We start from the raw sequence: 21,849 nt of genomic DNA on the forward strand, positions 1-21,849 counted from the left end.
AGCTCAAGTCAGCTTGCTTACATTTATCCATTCTTTTCTATTTGGCGCGACAGTTGAGATGTAATATTGCTTCTCTGTTTCCAATGTGATTAGTGCTTCCAGGGCTTTACCAGTTAACGCTAGTTTTGTTTTTATGTTAGTGACTCCAACCAATTACTGACTCTGTTTTTTTAACTATCCTAACATCTCATTTTCATTAAGTTTTTCCCACTTTACTAAAGCAGTGCTTTCTGGTCATCACACAACCCCAGAAGCAGAGCCTTGGTGGCAATCAGAGTTTGGGAGTTACTGAATTGAACTTTGGCTTCCTTGATCCAGATAGTCTCTAATGCAGTCATGACTGTTTATGGCCCTTTCAGATCATATAGTAAACTTCTGTGCATTTTCTAAGTACAGTACATGCACATGTGATGGTGTCACTTGTTGGCTAAAGTATGAACAACATTAGGCTACCCTTTAGTTCCCCTACTTGGACCATAAGATTCTGTATGAAAACGTTTTTGGTGTCACACATTGACACACTACCCTAAATTAGGAAAAAAATCTTAACCTCAATGCAGGTTGCCCCATTAAAAGGATTTCTTGTAATGAACGCTAAATTATTATCTTAAACTGTCTGAACACCGCTAATAAATTGATATCCACTTTGATGGCCATCAATATCTATATTAATAATTGTATTAGCTCTTGTAGTTATTTGAGCATTATTGAAAGTTAAGATTCTAGTTCTGTCTGAGTAGAGATGGGAGCACCTCATGCTATCTGGGTTCGCTTCTGCCCATTCAATGAAGCATGTTACACAATATTAGAAAGTATTCAAAAAAAGGTAAATGAAGAACACAATAATTTTATTAAAGAGTGGTAAGGATGAAGAGAATGATTTAGAAAATGCTGCTTATTGCATACAGCTTGACTTTTCTACACCTTTAACAATAGACTTATTTTTCTACTGTCCCCAAAATGATAAAACAATTTTTGAGCCGAATCATCTCTCCATAAGGTTCTACTGCCACCTACTGGTGTATCCTTTCATTGGATCTGCAACGGTACCATACATATCATGAAATGGCACACTTTAAACTAAAACATTGTATTTTGCAGCGATTTGCCTTTCTGAGGGAGTGTTGAGTCCCAAGTTTGTTGAGTTATTTGTGCTAGCACAAATAACGATCTCTTACCATATCTGAAGATTATATTATGTTACATATCTCTGTGATGTGGTGGCATTTATTTTGTCTTCAGAAATGGTACGAGGATGGATGGAAAAAAAATGCTACGGAACAACTTGATGTAACTGTTAGTTATTATATATTGAATGATTAAATACATTTAGCAAGAGAAGTGGTAAATCATGTTTGCTTTAATTATGGCTGAAAAGGAGAGCCTCTCAAAATGGTACGTCCAGAAAAATTACTGAGAAATATTAAGATGAATAAATTAGTAACAGTAGTTTTGTTCCATTGTTTTTAAATTTGTTGTGCTTGATGATAGTGTGCCTTGCACTGCCACAGCAAAGATCCTGGGTTTGATTCGTGAATGGGTCGGTGTTTGGTAATCAAGGGCCATTCTGTGTGGAGTTTGCATATTCTCCCTGTGCTCACGTGGGTTTCTTCTGCAAATAACCCAACATGCAGAACAGATTGCTCTCCTGCCCATGTTCCTGGTTTATGAAATGGGTGAGCACTTGCACTTGGTCATTAGCTTAAGCTAATGTGGCTTCCCACTCCTCCTTGCTGCCCTGGGAGGCAGGACAGCAGGATGGCCTGAAAGACCCCAACACTACGCTGGAGTTAAGCATGACACAATATTAAATGAATCAAACCTGTTGATCATGTATTTTTATTCGATTTTCTAGATGTGTCTCAAAGAAACTGGTGATCGCTTCAGAGTAGAAGAAACTTGTGAACAAAGTCAGTACAATAGGATAACACTTTTTAATCTACTTTTTTACTCTGAACCCTAAAACAGTGAAAATGCAGAGATTCTCAATTGACTGGTTAAATGAAGGTTAAAAAAAACTATTTGTTTTTTGTTTTTAAGGTTTTTTAACATATTTATGGAAATTCCTGAATTAACCATATGTAATTAGTAATGACTTTAGATCATAGCCATCTTGTAAAATGTTTCGATGTGTACATTTAGTCGACACTCTTATCCAGAGCGACTTACAGTAACTACAGGGACATTCCCCCGAGTCAAGTACGGTGAAGTGCCTTGCCCAAGGACACGTCATTTTTGCACGGCCAGGAATCGAACCAGGAACCTTCGGATTAATAGCCCACTTTCGTAACCGCTCAGTCATCTGACCCATCACATTGCATGTGATGGGTCACACTGATTCGATGTTGAAGAACTTTTCACTTTATTTCCCTTTATTTTTTCCCTTGTTGCATTGTTGTGTGTATCTGGTTTCTTTGTTCTAATCTCTGTGATACTGCTAATGGAAATACTGTGACACAAGAAACAATTCGGATTTGTCTCATGATAAAGTATCATCCATCAACAGTGCACTAATCTGTGGCTCATCCTGGTTATTCTGCCTCCGACTGCCACAATAAAATACATGAAATTGATATGGTTGAAATTAATGTTTTGTTGCAACATAGTATCAAACTAACCCTTACATCAGTGGTTGGGAACCACTGGTGTAAGGGTTAAAGCCTTCTTTGACCTGTACCATGCTCTTCCCACTTTAATTTTTATGTCTCTCTGACACCCAGAGTTGCGAATGGTGCTCATTAGACTTGACAGATATGGGTCCGACACTGTGGCAAACAGCATTTTAGACAGGTGTTTGAGCCTTGAAATAATTTTACTCAGAAGTGTGAGAGTCAAGTGAAGGAATTGAATGGACAAAGCCCCTGTCTGGCTGAGAGGGTATTCTCTGTCTGATACACCTAACCTTGTGAAAGATGAACTTGTGCTCAGTGTAACTCAGTGCCCACCTGGACCCCATGCTTTCATAATCCAGATTGAGGCTAACCTGCCATTCACCAACCTATGCAGGAGATCAGTAGAGCAGCACTTGGAGCTACTTGGAGAGAACGTGTGGAATCACACTTTAGTGCTTTTCACTCATTTGGACTGGCAGGACAACTACACAGTTGAGCAGCACATTGAGAGTGAAGGGGAGGCCCTCCAGTGGCTGTTAAAGAAATGTGCGAACAGGTATCATGTTTTTAACAGTGGTCAGAATGACCTTCAGGTCGAACAGTTGTTCGGGAAGGTGGAAGAGATGGTTACAGGAAACAGTGGCCGCCCTTTTGAAATTGACAGTGCACTGCTGAGTCGCACTGTAAAGAAGGAGTGAAGTGGAAGAGAAGGCAGCAGAAAGACGTCTAAGAGTGCAAGAGGGAAAAAAGCAGCCTAAAAGACAAGAAGGTTACTTTTTAGTCAGTCATAATTATTTTCAGGTTATACATTTTCACTCATGTAGCAAGCCAATGGCGTAATTTACTTGACTTCCATAACCTAACCCAACATTTCTCTTTTCTCTCTTTTCGCACCTTAATAGAACTCAGACTTGTAATGTTAGGATGGTCATGGCTGGAAAAAGTGCATCCGGAAACGTCATCTTAAACATGGACGACTTTGGAAAAGAAGGACACACAACAAAGAGTGTTAAATATTGTGGAGAGGTAGAGGAACGTAGGACAACCATTGTCGACACACCAGGATGGTGGACGTTCCTTGGAGCAGAGTTCACATCAGAGTCAGTGAAGGCAGAGATCCTGGAAGGTGTGTCCATGTGCTCTCCATATCCCCATGCCTTCCTCCTGGTGATCCCTGCAGATACGTCCTTCCCAGAAGAACTGAAGAAGGTTCTACAAGACAACATGAAGCTGCTAGGAGAGGAGGTTTAGAGCCACACTATAGTGGTCTTCTCTGATTGCAAGTGGTTGGGAGACTTTACCTTTGAGGATCACATTGAGAGTGAGGGGGAAGCTCTACAGTGGCTGATAGAAACATGTGGGAACAGGTATCACATCTTTGACAGAGATGTGAAGGACATAAATAATGTCCCAGAGCAGGTGAGAACAATAGAAGAAATGGTTTCAGGGAACAGTCCATTTGAGGCAAGCAGAGAAACACAGCAGAGAAACACAGAAACACAGAGCCCCGTGGAGAACAGGGGCTCCACAGTTGTCCAGAAGGAATTGTAAGTGAATTTAAATTTAAATGTTCTTGTAAAGACATGTATCACTTTTTAACACCATGAATGATTTTAGAGGCCAGTCAGTTGCATATGGATGGGCCTGTGTCCGCACTTTATTTTATGACACATTTTGTTTCTACGATGACAATATTTTGACAATATATATGAAACAACTTGAAAGTTGGAAACTTAAAGTTAGGGTTAGCACACCTTCAGTATGTCCTTCTATTTTAAAGACCATGGATACTTATCGCTTTGTAGTTAGGTTTGCTATCTAGGTTTGCGATTGTTTTTCAGTGCTTGTTATTCATTCAATCAAAAATCAGTGTGCTTAATGTAGTCTGTGGTGATATTCCAGCCAAAGTGAGTGGTAAACATGGAAGGAAACTTCACAGAAGTTTCAAACAGGAGGAGAAAATAGAAACTTTGCCTGGCAATTCCTTTTGGGGAGGAAAGGAGACATTCTCAGAATTAATGGAGAAAGCCTTAAGGCCTTTTGTCAAACACAAACAGGAATCTTTGAGTGAGATATAATTGGACTCTACTCTTGCTGTCTACTTTTGCTGTTTCTCTTATCAATTGCATGTCCTTCCATATCTTTCTTTTCCGGTTAAACGTTATATTTTATTCTTTTAAAAGTGTTGAATCACTTGAGTCTGGCGAGACGGTACTTAAACCCCAATGGAAGAAACTAATTGAGAGAGAGTGGAGTCGAAGACAAAATATGTTGATATATGCTGTCGTATACAAGTGTAAAGTTCAACTGGCAAATGATGGTAAATAATTATGGTAAACTTTATACTTTTGAGAATCCATGAAAAAACTGAAATTTTTACTGGCATATTTTTTGTGAACAGATGACACCTCTAAACTTGATCCTGAAGAAAAGGAAAGAGTTAAACAGAAAGTTAGCTCATGGTTAATCCAAGGATATCAATCTGGAACAAGTGTGGAAACCCAAGAGAGCATTGACAGAGAGTAGAGTCAATAAAGAAATATCTTCTTTTAAGTCAAGCTGAAGCTTAAATGTTTTTGAACCCTTTTAGATCACCTCCCCTACCATATTGTACCGATATTTAATATGTCAAAAATATATTTATTTGAATTATTATATCGAAATAATTCCCCCCCCTGTGAAACATAAAATTATGGATGTTTATGCAAGCTTGTACCAAACAATTTCAACCAATAATATAACATTAACCCATCAATCAGTCTTCAACTTTTAATGTCTAAGCTAATGCTAATGTAATACTTTAATATAAAATACATCTTTACATTAGCATTATCTTAGGCTAATATTTAATCTATCTATAAACTAGAGAAGGTACCATTTCTGGGGAAATTGTGAGGTTTGCTTTCGTCAAAACTATAACTGTATAAATGGTCCTAAACTACACTATGACTTAGACTTCCCCCATTAGGTTTTCCCTTTTTACTGATGTTTTCCAGTTTTATTCTTGATGCATTTCATTAATAAAGAAACCATTTTGAAACAAGCTGATTGAACCAATGTTGTCACTCTTTGGTCATATCTTACGATTCAAACAGTACCATCTGCCAGGCCTGCTGTCAAGGGAGGGTCAACGTGTATGGATGACTTCGGGCCCAGCTCCGGGGGTGGGGGGGTGTTCCAGTGGAGGGGCAACTTATACTATTTTATTGTATAATGTGTTAATTGATTAGTAGAGAGAATTGGCCTACTGGCACATTCTGACAGGCATTGAATCCAGATGTGAGTTGCTGGTTTTTTTCAATGGGTAAAATCAAACAGGAAATGAAATATAGGATGGATTGAACCAGTGACTGACAACATGGGATGAATAAAAATGGCATACCACTTTATTATTGAGAGCAAGCTGTATTGTCAACAGGAAAAGGAAAATTGTTAAATGATTTCTACTGAGAATGTTTTAGTAGCTTGCAGCAAGGTAGATTATTTTATTTAGGCTAAATCAGCATAATGTTTAGTTAAGTATTCAACTGATAACATGAAAGATAATATTTATATGTTATAGAGTAAACCAACCAAGGATAACACGGGTAGGCCTAATCTAACAAGAATATCAAACTACTCTTGTCTACAACTAGTATTTCTGCTCAATGGCAGTCCACCTGAAGTGTGTTGAGTATATAGTTACAATATACAGAAATATTGGACAACTACTACAACTACCAATATCCTTTAATATGGGAGGGGGTGTAGCTGTCTCAATGGACAAGCTTTTCAGATGGATCTGTGGTTATTCATTTGACCACAAGATGTCAGTCAAGGACCGTTGGAGGCAATAATCTGCGTTACAGTCAAAGAAAATAACTTCACCTCACATGACTTGTGGCGTGATTGACAATGATAATGCTCTTGTTATGTTGACAACTCATGGAGTGACAAGCTGTCATTTATTTGAGAATGTTTTTCATAATAATGTCCTCAGGATTTAACTTATGTTTATTATATGGCGTTTTCATGTCACATAGAGACACTAAAATACACCATCACCGACAACATATTTGTTTTGATATGGTGCCTAACATAGTATCAACGTGAACATAAAAAACATATGTTTACCATTCTTCGTCATTCTTATTAGGAAAGGAGAGCCTCTCAAAATGGACAGAGAACGTCCAGAAGAATTACTGAGAATTATGAAGAGAAATAAGTATTTAAGTTAGTAACAGTAGTTTTGTTCCATTGCTTCTTAATTTCTTGTGCTTGATGGTAGTGTGCCTTGCACTGCCACAGCAAAGATCCTGGGTTGGATTCCTGAATGGGGCGGTGTTTGGTGCTCGGGTGGACTCTAGGGCCATTCTGTGTGGAGTTTGCATATTCTCCCTGTGCTCACATGTTTTCCACGACAAATAACCCAATATAAAAACATGCAGACCAGATTGCTCTCCTGCCCTTTTTGCTGGTTTAGGACATGGGTGAGCACTTGTACTTGGTCCCCAGGTTAAGCTAATGACTGCCCACTGCTCCTGGCTGCCCATAAGAGGCACATGAAGGCCAAGTCACAGCTCCAAAAGTATATTACAGAGGTGATGGAAAGATATGGCTTAAAAACAAAATGCAACTACCACCCAGCCACAAGAAGAGCACTTATCATCAAACCTTATGAAGCTGAGGATATCCTCAAATCTCTTTAGCCCCATCGTGGCTTTATACATTGGATTTTGCAATTGAATCCAGAAATGCTCCCGCAAGGCCACATCTAAGCTCTTGTCCTCCCCTGCAAGGAGGGACAAACTGAAAGAGGCCATGAGTTCCTGTTTGTCAATGCGTCTCCACTCTTTCCCTTTTGCTGCTGCAGCTCTTCATCTCTAAGTTGTTGCATTTCAGAACCTCCTCAATGATGTTGTCACTGATGAACATCTCCCAGCCTAAAAGCAGCTGTGTTGAGTTGTGAAATGTGTGGCATGTGAATATTTATCCACATTAAATATTTTCCAAATTGCAAATATCAAATATAGGGGTACTTTTTGACCCATGTCTGTAAACTTGATGTAGTAACACAAAAAGTTTTTTTGCTCAGAAAGTAAGATCAAAATTTGTCAAAAACAAGATAATTAATAATTAGAATTTTAAATAATGAAATGAATTGATTAAAAAAAGATATAGCAAAGAAACACTCAGCCATACATGAAATATCATAGGGAATGAATGCGGGTAATTTTGGACCCATGTTGTGCATTAGAACTTAAGGGGTAAGCAGGGGCGGAGCTAGACTCTCACTACAGTGGGGGCGGAGCTTTATCACGGGGCCCTCTGCTACCAAGTCATTTTTAAATTAAAACCGTAAAAAAAAACTGTTAAATATCTGATGAATGCACATGTTATAACGTGTCACTTGTTGAGCCAAGTAAGCCTATGTCAAATAAAACACAAAGAAAAGCCACATTTTTGGACAAATTTGTATTTACGAACACAGAAAACAGTTTGCCAGTTAAGTAAAAATGTTTCAACAACACAGACAACGACAGCTGATTGACAGCGATGGTGCTGAACAGGCCAAGTGCGCTCAATCAGATGATGAGAAGTACGATGTGAGTGGAGCACACGATGCTACCACACTTTTCCTACTATGTCGTTCTTTTCTTTTTAATGCGCCCGATTTACATTTTCTCTCCATTTTCGTAACTATTCTCTTAAGTGTTATATCTATGGCGCTGCCACTGTCTAACTGTACTCCCTGGATAAATATTGTCTAATTTCTGGAAAAAACGAAAAAGCTATTTGAGAAAGAAGCAGACAGAAGGGTTGCATTATGCATTTGAAGGTTAAACTGTCAAAATGTAAGTAAGTAATGCAAGATCAGCGTGTTTGAGGGGCCCATTATTGGCACTAGGCCCTGGGGCGGCCGCACCCAAGCTATCTCCGCTACTGGGGGTAAGCATAGCTTATGTATCAAAAGTTAGGTCCCCCTACTCTCATGCTGTGCGGCTTTTCACTCTTCATCATGGACCTGTGACAGGCAAACCTGATCTCCCCTGTCAGTGTATCCAGGGCTCTCAAGTCTCACGCATTCGCTGAGACTTGCCGCCGTTGGAGTTTCGCGCCAGTGAACGTGGTCTCGCGGACAGTTTACTTCCGACTGATTTCATCTCATGACTGGAAGACCTTATCAGAATGTGCACTGTTTACATTTCGCTTTCATCAAGTTTAGTCGCACGTAAAGTACTTAGTAATATATTATTAAAATTATATAAATTCGTCTGTTAGAACTGAATGTCGCATTGTCAGGTTAGATAGTTAACCAGTCGACGGTGCCAGTATAATGCTAGCTGCTGTAACAAAGTTAGCTCTAACTGCCAGTGTCACTCTAGCTGCAGAGTTGCTACTGTACCTAAATTATTTAGCTAGATAATATGGCTATTCACAATACATGAATTAACTGGCTAGTGCCGTGCCGGTCGTGATACAGATGTTGGCTACTTAGACGGTAACATAAAGTTAGACTTAGAAGGTGCCGAGCCTTAAACAGGCTCTGTCATTGCTTGCAAACGACCGAAGCATGGCAGTTAGCCCCGCCTCTTTATTCCTCATAGCATTTAAAGCTACAGAGACAGAAACGGCACGTCCTGAGGAAAGCTCATTGTGGGACTGCTCGCAGTGGCTGTAATTCTGCACCAAGACTGAATTTCTGTACTGTATAGGGGACCACTAAGGCCTATAAAAAGCATCCAAAAACAGCATGTCATGGGATCTTTAATGTATTATTTTACTCTGTCTTCCAGGACCAAGGATAGAGTCGTCACAGACTCAAGTGTTCTCCTGCTCCCATTGTCCTCCACAAGCACATCAAGAGGTGCCACCATGACCTGTACGTTTCTCTGCTGAGGAGTGGAGAGATCAGACCAGAGACTCTGTCCTCCTCTTGACCACACCCCAACACCACTTCCTCCCTCTTCAGGATCCCCGTCCAGGGAAGCATGGACACGGAAAAGGCCAGACATCACCACTGTGACCAGTGTGGGAAGAGCTTTAGTCAGTCAGGACATTTAGAGAGACACCAGCCTGTTCACTCAGGAGAGAAGCCGTACCACTGTGACCAGTGTGGGAAGAGTTTCAGTCAGTCAGAAACCTTAAAGAGACACCAGCATTTTCACTCAGGAGAGAAGCCGTACCACTGTGACCAGTGTGGGAAGAGTTTCAGTCTGTCAGGACATTTAGAGATGCACCATCGTGTTCACTCAGGAGAGAAGCCGTACCACTGTGACCAGTGTGGGAAGAGCTTCAGTCAGTCAGAAACCTTAAAGACACACCAGCGTGTTCACTCAGGAGAGAAGCCGTACCACTGTGACCAGTGTGGGAAGAGCTTCAGTCAGTCAGAAACCTTAAAGAGACACCATCGTGTTCACTCAGGAGAGAAGCCGTACCACTGTGACCAGTGTGGAAAGAGCTTCAGTCAGTCAGAAACCTTAAAGACACACCAGCGTGTTCACTCAGGAGAGAAGCCGTACCACTGTGACCAGTGTGGGAAGAGCTTCAGTCAGTCAGAAACCTTAAAGAGACACCAGCATGTTCACTCAGGAGAGAAGCCGTACCACTGTGACCAGTGTGAGAAGAGCTTCAGTCAGTCAGGAAACTCAAAGACACACCAGCGTGTTCACTCAGGAGAGAAGCCGTACCACTGTGACCAGTGTGGGAAGAGCTTCAGTCAATCAGGAGACTTAGAGAGACACCAGCGTGTTCACTCAGGAGAGAAGCCGTACCACTGTGACCAGTGTGGGAAGAGCTTCAGTCAGTCAGAAACCTTAAAGAGACACCAGCGTGTTCACTCAGGAGAGAAGCCGTACCACTGTGACCAGTGTGGGAAGAGCTTCAGTCAGTCAGAAACCTTAAAGAGACACCAGCATGTTCACCAGCTCTGAACTCAAGGCAAAAGGTCATTTAAAAGTCAGCTCATGGTTAAGCCATGCATATGATTCTGGAACTGGAAGTGTGAAAACCCCATCTCTTTCGCTGACCTCCTATCAAGATAGCCATGACAAGTGATTCATTCAATGCATGTATTATATAATAACACCGTGATAACAACTTTGCAGTTTGGTTGTGGACTATCTTTGGGTGAGGATTGTTGGTGATATTTCCTCAATATTTTCTGTGGAACACAATTTTTGTTTCTATTGTACGATATCAACATCATCCACGTTTTCGGTATGTGAGTACTGTAGTTGTGCAGTGTGGTTCCTTCTGGATTGTATCCATATATAATATTCATAGACACATGTTGTTCTGTCTTAGTCAGTTCTTTTATTTTGTAAATTAGCATCCCCTGCTGGTGGTTTTGTACAGTTCGTTTAGGTCACTTGATCTGACAGTAGTTGAGAGCATAATCGGCAGGCATGCCTCAGCAGGTATATGTATTTTCATAATTGTAGAGATATTTGAAATGTTTGTGTGTAGATAAAATGTGGATGGTGTATTCATGTTAGCAGCATGTTCTGGCTCTAGTTTGTTCAGAGAAAGCATTGTAGGAATACAAATAATGTTTACCAGTAGCCTATATTTGTATAATTTTATATCATGTGTGTTATACTCACTTTGTACTTACCATAATGGGAATTTGGACATTGATTCTATGTTTTTCTTTCTGTCGTTTTTACTTAACTGCCAGTTGCTACATTAAAGAAGGTCAACTTGGGAACTCCTTTGTTCGTGTTGTAATTGGGGATGGAGTTTATGTACCTGATAAATCATGCAAGGTGTGTGAAGAGGACAGGATACAAGTCTTTAATCACATTTAAACACTCACATAATTCACACGACAGTTTAAAGCCCTCCTGTGTTGAGCAAGCCATCCTAAAACCTAAAGTCTTAGATGAAGGTCAGTAGATCTTAAAAGGCAGAACTCTTCTTATTTTGTAATTTGGCTGAATCACAATGGACAGTATTCCTTAATAAATAAGTTCCTTAAAGATACCAATAGTTACACCTAACCAATAACAGCAAGTGGTAATCACCAAGTAAACATTTGAGGAGATTGTTGATGTGTCATGCCCGGTTGTCAAGAAAACCCATCTGAATGGGTTTAATGGCCTTGGAGAATATGTTCACTGTAAACTTATTTACCATATGTCATCTATTGGATTTAATACACATACACATGCAGCTTCAATATTTGACTTGTCCCACATTTTTCTCTTTGTTCATGAATGCCCAAACCTGTTATTGTTTCAGATCATTGTGAACTAGAATGGCTTTGTGCAAACAAATTGTCATCACATCCAAATCAGATGGACTTCAACTGAGTCTGCAATTACATGTTAAGACATTACATTCCATTCTCCAAATGAAGTCAACTCTTTGAAGAAAGCTTAACCAAAGACCCCTGCTTTTGCACCTGGTCGAAATGTTTCCGTGTTTCCCATTACCATAGGGCAGTCTCGTGGCAATTAGTCTTTGTCTTAGGAGAAATGTATGCAAATTAAAGTTTGAGGAAGTGAACTAATTTCTTTGCCAGTTGATAAGAGGCTTGACCACACTTCAATATTCTCCCTTTGTTGCTACCTCCACCACTTGTCAGTCAGTTCCCAGGGGTAATATGATAAAGTAATCCCCATCCTATGCCATTTCCTTTGTTCTGTCACATCTCACTGCTGGGGATTAAAAACGTGACGTTGTCCTTTTCTCATACTATCGGACTGACAGGAAAAGGTAGGAATTTGTTCACTCGAAAGTGAAGCGTACCACAGTGTTCCCAATGGTCTAGCCCCACGTAGTGAACGACTTGAATAGGCTGCAGACATTTCAATGTACTCATCGCTACACCGCTACACATTGTGTACATGGGTGAGCACACATTATTATGCAACATGGAGTGGTCCTCCAAGGCTAGTGGGGCCATAACTCAGTGTGTGTATGTTGTATGAACCTAATAGAAGGAACAACACTGCAATCTTAGCTTTAGGCATTGGCAACTGCTGTTACCTCCTACCACACATTTAGATCCAATATTCCTGCGTTATTGGATGAATATCGTTTGTTAGCTCAACTTTCAGAATGTATGAATACAATGCTTTCATATTTGTCAGCCTATAGCACAGGTTATGCTTTAAGTCTGTGAGTTTCAAATCCACTAGGGGGCACTGTGAAACAACACAGTTGTTGACACTACAGAATTCAACTGGGAGTCATTTTTGCAACAATAACTATTTGTTGCTGTACTACAGCAAATGAAATTCAAAACAAACAGGACTGTTTGGGAAGTTTTCCCCTTATTTCCCACATGCCCTATCCTTTTTTTAATTTTTTTACAACAAATCAAAGGTTATGTTGTCTGGAATATGCTAATAAGCCACACTCCGGCAAGTCCCTGGGTGTAGATCACTTATTAAAAGACTAGTTGGGAGGGTTTATGCAAATGCACTAAATCAAAGCAAGCAACTATCCTTGCATAAGATGTGTGCTGGTGCTTGATGGTTCTTTGGTATGACTAACATCTACAATAGAGCATCAGACAGCACAAGTGTTCATCTGTTCTGCTATTAAATGCTGGATTTTACATTGTGTTGTTATGTTGACTTGTTTTGCCAATGCGCTCCATACTAACAGTTTGCTTGTCCGCAAAATGAGAAGTTTCATTTCCCGTTGAGTGGATTGACAAGGTTGTTGGGGTGTGTGTGTGCGTGTGTGTGTGGGGGGGGGCTGGATAATATCCGTTGTGGCCGAAGGCTGCTGTGAAATAGTCTGACACAGACACTGATTAAGCCTCTTGAGATCTGAGAGGATTGTGTGTCTTAGCAGAAAGAGAGAAAAAACAAAAAAACAAAGTGAGAACCAAACAAGCAAATTGGACTGCATTTGGCGCTTGTGTCCAGTGGGTGTAGGGTTGTACGGTTGTAACATAGGTTACTACTGTTAGTACATAACTAAGATTGGCTTATCTCTGATTGGTCAAAGTGTGACGTCTGTTGGTTTGTTTGTGTGCTTGTTCTCTATAAAGATGGCTTGTGATTATCTTGAAGTACCTTCAGTGCTTTAGTCCATTTACAATGCTCTTGCCCTGTAACATAATTACAAAATGGGTGTCTAAATTGCACCTCTTGACTCAGGGGTCTGTTGAGTCATAGGTCCTAATGCTAATGAAATCACGTCTGACTCCTGCCATCTACATTCCCTCTCGCTCTGCCAATTTAGAGTGCAAAGGTGAGTCCTCCATGTTTAATATTTATGTTTTGACAGTAAATGAAGTAAAAAGAGCAGAGGTCAATCTCCCCTCTCAGACAAATATGCTAAATGTGCAGTTGTGTTGGCCTAAACATCTACTAGATAGACTGTCCCCAAAAATATGGCCATTTTGCACTTAATAAAGGATACCTTTACTGCAGTAACAACAAATATCTAACAGTTATCTGTTTAGGTAATAGTGACTTCAATATTACCATTTCTGTTTAGCATTTTATACTTATTTTTTTCTTAATGTCTTGCATTTTCTTTCAATAGTTCATGGTAGCCTACAGTTTGGGAGTTACACTGAGCTATTCAGATTTTCCATTGTATTATACAATTCTGCAGTATGTGTAAGATAAGATTCAGACTAGACATATTCATCTCGACATCTTGTCACGTCTCTCCTTGTATGTCCTGTGTATGAGGGTCGGTGGCCTCTTTACTTGAAGAAAATCACTCAAGCACGTTTCATATTCAAACCCAAGCAAAGAAAACATCAGTGTGATATTGACAGCCCAGGCTGTATTCCTAAACCAAACAGATGCTGAGAGTGACCTGACAAGGGGCGCCTGTCCTCCCTCAGCAGTAGACACTTCTAGGACCCCCCATGGACTAAGACCCCTTGATGGGCAGTCCTGGATTTCTTAAACTCTAAATGAAATAGTTGAACAGTCTTAAAGAATTACACGTTAATTTCTATCCCGGCAGGGAACGTCTATTCTACGTGTAGCGCAAGTAATCAAGACTATTGTCATCAGTAAATCTATCAGCACATCAGGGAGTCAGGTGGCTGAGCGGTTAGAGAATAGGGCTAGTAATCAGAAGGTCGCTGGTTCGATTCCCGGCCGTGTCAAATTACGTTGTGTCCTAGGCAAGGCACTTCACCCTACTTACCTCAGGGGAATGTTCCTGTACTTACTGTAAGTCGCTCTGGATAAGAGCGTCTGCTAAATGTAAATGTATCAGCACATCAATCAGATCAGAAGTTTTGTCTGTGTTTGACATGTGATGATGGTATAAAAAATGCTGTCAATTAACTACAATACCTCAACAACCTGATAAGAGAATGAAGACACTCAAATCTTTTCCTCGTTTTTGGTAAATATGATTATTTTGTGATAAACGTCTTCCGAGAATACCCAGTATAGCATTCTCATGAATGGTATTTGAACTGTAGAAGTCCTAGTTACAGAAAATCAGAGAAACATTAATATTGAGCACAGCTCAATAATGCCTTTGCCTGGATGAAAGCAACCCCCCATAAAAAACCATCAGAGGGCAATCGATGGGCTTTCATCCCCTGGACGGAAATTGCACTCATACTGCTCTGAGTCTATGAAGGTCCCCCATAGAAACTGGAGGGATCATTACCATCCAACTCACAAGAATGAAATCAAAATGTCAGTCTGCTCTGGAGTGTTGACAGAGTAGTCTTGCTTCCCAGTTTTATTTTGTATTCCATTCTATTCACATATGCAGTAGCCATACTCCTTTCTATTCCTACTTATTTATGTAGTCAACTACACTTCTGCTACAAGGCGTGACTTAACTTCATTGAAATAGAGTCCTGTTTGTTTGGGATGATGACATTTGGGGTTTTGAGGGTGACTTGGGGGTTCCTGTATCACTGGACTTGTATGAAATGAATGTATGTACAGAAGGGCAGAAACACAGACACACACACACACACATTATGGTATGAAATTGACTGCAAACCCCCCATGGAGATGTCAGTAGTTGGCACGTCACACTGAATGGTTAGTGACTGATTTGATAATTCTCCAAACTTAAATATCTGACATCTGAATAACTACTCAATAATCTAATTAGGCTGTATGGACAGCTACTGTAATTATACTGTAGCTAGGTTTAGATATTCTAATCCATCTATATCCGCTCTGATTGACAAGTTTCATTAAACGTAATCTATGTTTAAACTGCCTCTAAGATTTGACTTACATTTGTGACTGATTTAGTCTCTGCCTCTCAAATTGGTATTTTTGTCAAAGGATAAAAACAATCCTATGTCCATGACAATTCCCTGATTGTTTCGTTTCTCCTTGTTTGACCAGAGATATCCAGACCGATTTGATTTCATCCTTTCTCAAACAACTCCCGCTGTCTCATTTACAATACAGTATACCATATCTTCATTCTGCCAGCTTGCTGTGGCATCAAATATTCTCAGATTGGCCAGCATGGAATGCATGACTGCCACCAATTCCATTTCCTCAGTCCAACCCTGCCCACTCGGGTGATATGTGTCTGATGTTGAAGTTTGGTGACTTTCAAAACAGATTTCAGTGTGCTCGCTGGGAAAGACTCGCACACCATTTTTTTCTTGGTTTAGAGCAGATTTTTTCATGAATAGGAAGTCATCAGTTTGAATTCAAGTATCTTTAGAAGTGAATGGATAAAAAGATGTTCAAAGCACAGTATGTTACATGCTCTGAAACATATTTTCTCACCAGGTAATTTGCTGAAGTGCAGTGGGGTTTTGCTGGCTATACTGTCACGTCGATCCATCACGGAATTACTCAGTCATTAAATTAAGTGGTATTATGTCCTTTTCCAGCTTTAACATCAATATCTAACTTACATTTAGTCATTTAGCAGACGCTCTTATCCAGAGCGACTTACAGTAAGTACAGGGACATTCCCCCGAGACAAGTAGGGTGAAGTGCCTTGCCCAAGGACACAACATAATTTTGCAGAGCCGGGAATCAAACCAGAAACCTTCTGATTACTAGCCCGATTCCCTAACCGCTCTGCCACCTTACTCCCTAACTTAACTGTCTAGGCCCATAGTCAAGAGAAATTCTGAGACCTGGTAGTGAGCTAGAGAACCAGCGAGGGGTCTCATCAATACCACATCAAACAGCGGGGTCCACAAGTCTCTGCCTGCACAGAAAGAGAAGGGTTCCGTCCACCGCCAGGGTCATTAAAACCCTGCTTCCCTGTTACTACCCTTTGGTCTGTCGGTTAAGACATGATCACACACGTCATTATCACCTGCCAACTTAGCGTGAGGAGAAGAAGAAGAACTATGTCATGCTATCATGGAGCCTGGGATAGGTTTCCATTCCCATTAGGTCTCTGACTGGTGATGGAACACTATCTATTACCATCTCAGGGAGGCCTGCCTGCTCTCCTTCAGTCGTGTTGGGCTGGAGAAAAGGTACTTAACGTGGAGAAAAGGTAGGTTGACACTCCATTGCGTGTCTCTGTGCGATTAAATGTGCATGCTGCCCATGCTCAGGGCCCATGCACCCCCCCCCCCCCCCCCCCCCGCTTAAACCAAATACAAATGAAGCATGCAGAAACCCTCCACCCTGTCCTTCATACAGAGTAAAGGATGATACACTTTCGCTCCAGGGAGGGTACTTTAAATGGCATTAAACGGGGCTAAGGGACCTGTGCACTGTTTACTGACGGCTATCTTCTTGTCTCTTTGAGGCCTGTGGATGGCTTGCTTGATTAAGGTAAAGATTCCATAATCAGTTATTCTTTTTTGTTTGCGGTGCACTTGTGAATAGGAAAAGATTGATCATGCTTACATCCAAAGACTGGAATAATTTGTTTACACGTGTAGCCTCGATTTGGCAATCTTGTCATTTGAAAATGAAAATTGAACCTACTTGCCGCCTGGAATCTTAAGCACACATCAAAGGGAGAAAGATCTGCTGAGCACTCTGGCCACAAAGTGTTCCTAATGCCTTGATATATGGTAAATAAAAAGGCCTAATGTGTTCTAGTGCACACATCTGAATAGGGCTTGTCAAAGAGAGCATAATCTCCCCCTCCCATGACGCCTGCTATATGGTAATGCTTTGCCTTGTTTGTTTTGTGTTGAAGGGACTGCTTTGAAAGGGAAATGATAGTGATATTTTCTTGTCAGATGTAATGACTTTCCATTAAGGCATTTCAAAAGTCTCCAACAAGAAAGCTATTGTGCATTCTAATGAGCCAGAGAGTAGACTATGATACAAAGATTTCCAGACTGAAGACATGCTGTCGGTAGTCCCTGCATTATACAGGAGATGGGGTACCTGGCACAAGTCTTTCTGTGTGTTTGCTCACAATGAAAAGGACAGGAAACGGTGGTGAAGGAAACAGGGCCTGTAAAACAAAGTGTATACATCGAAGCAGGCCTGAGTCTTAAAAGGGATTTCCCAAGGGGCCACCAAAACAATTCCGAATCCAAGTGCAGTTCTAAATTTCTCTATGTGTCAAATATGTTTGGCAATAGATTAAGTGTAATAAAACATTTAATTAAAAACAATTCCACAGCAAAGTACATCAAGGCAGGGATTCGTACATTTCATTCAACAATAATTTCTAACTATTACATAAACAAAGCTTCTTGCTTCCTGAATTTTGACTAAGATCACAATATACATATACATTGATAAAGGTCAGTACCTCTCAGTTCACAGCATATAATTGAGAAGATTCATTTCTACATGTATGGATTCATTATTACTAGATGTGCATTGATATGAATTTGATGGAAGAATGAGAAAAGCAATTTTGTGTTGTAGCAAGAATATACTGTAATTGATTAAAGAAATTGAATGAATTTGTAGTACATCTTTCATCAATGGGACTCTAGTTGGTCTTTGTCTTGATTGCCAGTCTAAAACCTGACTTTAAATTGGTGGGTTTCTTCTTTTAAGAACCCAAATATAATGGCAGAACAAAATGTTTCCATCCAGACATCTCTGAATGATAGTAGCCATCTATACTTCCCTCTCTCTTTCTCTCTCTTTCACATACACACACACTGACATACTGTCATTGAAATTGAGTGCTCTGACTGAGCCGGCCTTGTGTGGGATAAGTGACAGTGTTGATTAAACTTTAAGTAAGAGATATAATGTAATTTTACCGCTGTGAGTTATCCAAGCTCTTTGCGCTCCGACTTCCTGGCTCCTGAGTTCAAACAGGTTTCACAGTCCTGGCAGACAGAATAATGATGATGAAATATACATGAATGAAGAAGAAGATATATTCATTTTGATTCAAGTTGGGAAAGTTGAGGCATTTGAATCCCTCAATATTGTTTGCCGTGTTCCAGAAAAGTTACAAAAGCAGATGTGGGCGATCTTTTGGCTCCAAAATGCTGAATATGATGTTGTGGCCAGAATGTCAGAAGGTTGAATATGTGCTGTTATCCAAGCATAATGTATTTGTGAAGCACTGTGGACTTACAGTCCTGGATGTGGATGGCCTTGAGGTATTCAGTGTGAGGGCAACAAAAGGACCAATTTGTCTGTTCCATTTCTCTTGAGTCGGATTTAGATGACTCTGCCAGCGAAGAGGATAATTCCTCCTCTGTGCCCTGTATACAGAGTTCGCAATGCATCGTCCAGCAGTGCTTGTATTGCTTGGCAAGCATCTTACGCAATGATTACTACAGCAGAAGTTCCAAACACCCAAATAAGAGAGTGGATTGACATCCTGAGTAGACACAGCCACAGCAAATCGCTGATTGCTGTTATATGTTTAAAGCTCTTGTGATTGATCACATTCACATTCATATTTTGTAAATGAGAGCTTCAGTTTATACTGTATATCATGTTTGAGTCAATGATTGGACAATCGTAAAATTGTAGCTTACCCCACTGATATATTCATAGCTTTCTTTTCACATACGTTGCAGAATTATAACTGGTGACGGTGTCATCTTCTCCATGTGTTTTGCTGTATTTGCCTGATAGCTTATGACCACTTTTGGATCTTCATTCTTCTAAATATGAAGGCCCCTTGTAGAATGTTTCTCACTCACTTCTTACCGATAGGAAGTCTAAGGTTATGACTCAAAATAGGTTGGAAAATGTTTAAAGGTGGATGGTGACTCCAAATGAAGGTTTTGGTGAGATAGGAACATACAGAGTATGTATCATGCAGAGAATCATGTTACTGAAGGTAAATTGGAACACAAAGTTATCTGGCTGGATAGTTTTAGATGGAGGCCCAAGTTGACACGATTAGTATTCAGTGGATCTCTTCAAGCTCTTTTAAATGCCTTCCAGTTGTAATTATATTCCTAAAGCCAGGTAAGTACAGCCAAGGTTTGATTCCTTTGAGGAACACCAAACCACAATTTAGTGACAAATATTTTGGGGGATACATTTGAATTGGACATTTTATTGTGTGAGAGAATTGAATATCAGGCTTTTAGTATTCAGAATTATTTTGACTTTAGTCAGTTGGTCAGTGATAGTTCAACTTTCAACCAACAGCAAATCAGTTTCACAAAATGTCTCACACATACTTTTTAACAAGACTGTATGAACTCGGAATACAGCACAGTACAGCCCAGATTCACAACAACATACAGTTCTGCAGGTTGCTGCTTTCAGTAGTTTATCTGCTCAGGTGAGCAGGAGAAATAGGGTTTGCTCAACCCTTACTAATCACCTGTTGGTCTATTAAAACCTGAGTGGTAAAGTTAGGAAACATTTAATGTAGAAGTGAGCGATTTGCCTTCACCCAACCTTGGGAGGAATTATTCCCATAATGCATCAAGCTGCAGTACAGTATATGACAACGCTGCATGCACTGCTCTTTTAATTTCGTGTTCCGAGGGGAGGTCCTCCTGTGCATGGCTCTGAGTTGATGAAGGTGCTATCACCCTCAATGAGAGGAATAATTATCACAACAACACATTCATAAGCCTTCCATTAGATTAAGGCCCTTTTTAATAGAGTCCCAGCAAGTGGGGGAGTGGTAGCTTAATGTAATTGGTTACAGGACGACATGCAGGGAGGCGTCATGAAAAATGAGTCAAATTTATTGGCCCTTTTCTTTTTCTTTTTTTTTTTTTCTTTTTTCTCTCTCCCTCAATAGAAGCTTTATTTGACCATTTTAATCTCTCTGTCTTGTGATCTCGCAGTGTTTCATATAAATGGTTTGTGCATTCCGTTTATTTTTCCCATCCATAATACATGGGGTATCTAAATCCTGCCGGTGCGTGCAGGGGGGAATGCAAGAGCTAGCTGGCTCGCTAGTGCTCTGAGGCATGAAGGCTCAGAACAAAGTGGTGGAAATATATAAGCCAGGAAAGACTGAGAGGAAGCCACTCAGCACACACACTGTTATTGTGATGGTTGACTGTTTTGTTTTTTCGTTTTTCACTCATCTGCACTCATATATATGCAACACTGTATGAATATTTCAGCATTGTTACGAAGAGCCTGAGAATATCAGTGCAACATGAAAGTCATCTGTTTCAGAAAAGACAAAAACATGAGACGGAAAACACAGAGGGGGTCCTTGCCTCTATTGTGTTTGAAATATTGTAATTTGTAATTCTAAAATAGTTTAACAGTGTAATTTAGATCAGTGTGACATATGGGGTTGAGAAACAGGTGTCTATATTTAGTCAATCATCCATATAAGAATGAAACAGTCGGCTATTAGCTGAGTTCAGGAAAAGTACAAAACCTGCTTTCCCCAGTCTTTTTTTTAAATGAACTCGACTACTAATACTGGATGCTGTAAAATAAAATAAGAAAACATAATGTGTGCTTGAAAGTCCAACGGTATATTGTACGCTTTGCTTTATCTGATCCCAGATTTGTCCAAAGGCAGTAACTCTGGATTGAAGACAGCTGTCAAGAACAATATGAAAAGACCAGTATAGATGCTGACAGATCAAAGACCAAGTCTTGTGCACCAGGGTGAAAGTTAGAAGAACATTCTAGGCAGTGCTTCCTGATATCAAGTCCATGAAACCGAGCAATTACTGTGTATCTGTCGTTGGTTATTCAAAAACAACTCTTCATCTCTTACAGCACCCCAACCTACATCCAGGCTGCCAATAGACAGCCCAGTGAAAGCTCTACAGAGACTGGGGAAAGGAGAACAGCAAGAATTCCAGTGAATTACGGAAATAGAAGCGCTTTGGTAAGAAGATGTATTGTTCTATCCTCAGCAGAGAGATGTCTTGACAGACTTCGGCAGCTGCTCTGGGAACAGCTAGGAGTCGCTGGAATTCTGTCACACACACGTCCTCTCT

General features: G+C 40.3%; 1 protein-coding gene across 1 annotated transcript; it reads left to right on the top strand.

The window, feature by feature from the left end:
* The first annotated feature begins 9,583 nt into the window (after positions 1-9,583).
* On the top strand, positions 9,584-10,525 carry LOC136942724 (zinc finger protein 180-like). Its single transcript, XM_067235694.1, has one exon. It carries the CDS (start codon positions 9,584-9,586, stop codon positions 10,523-10,525), a length of 942 nt encoding a protein of 313 aa, XP_067091795.1.
* The last annotated feature ends 11,324 nt before the right edge of the window (positions 10,526-21,849 follow it).

This window comes from Osmerus mordax, chromosome 5 (assembly GCF_038355195.1).
Source record: "Osmerus mordax isolate fOsmMor3 chromosome 5, fOsmMor3.pri, whole genome shotgun sequence".
In the NCBI taxonomy this organism is placed as follows: domain Eukaryota; kingdom Metazoa; phylum Chordata; class Actinopteri; order Osmeriformes; family Osmeridae; genus Osmerus; species Osmerus mordax.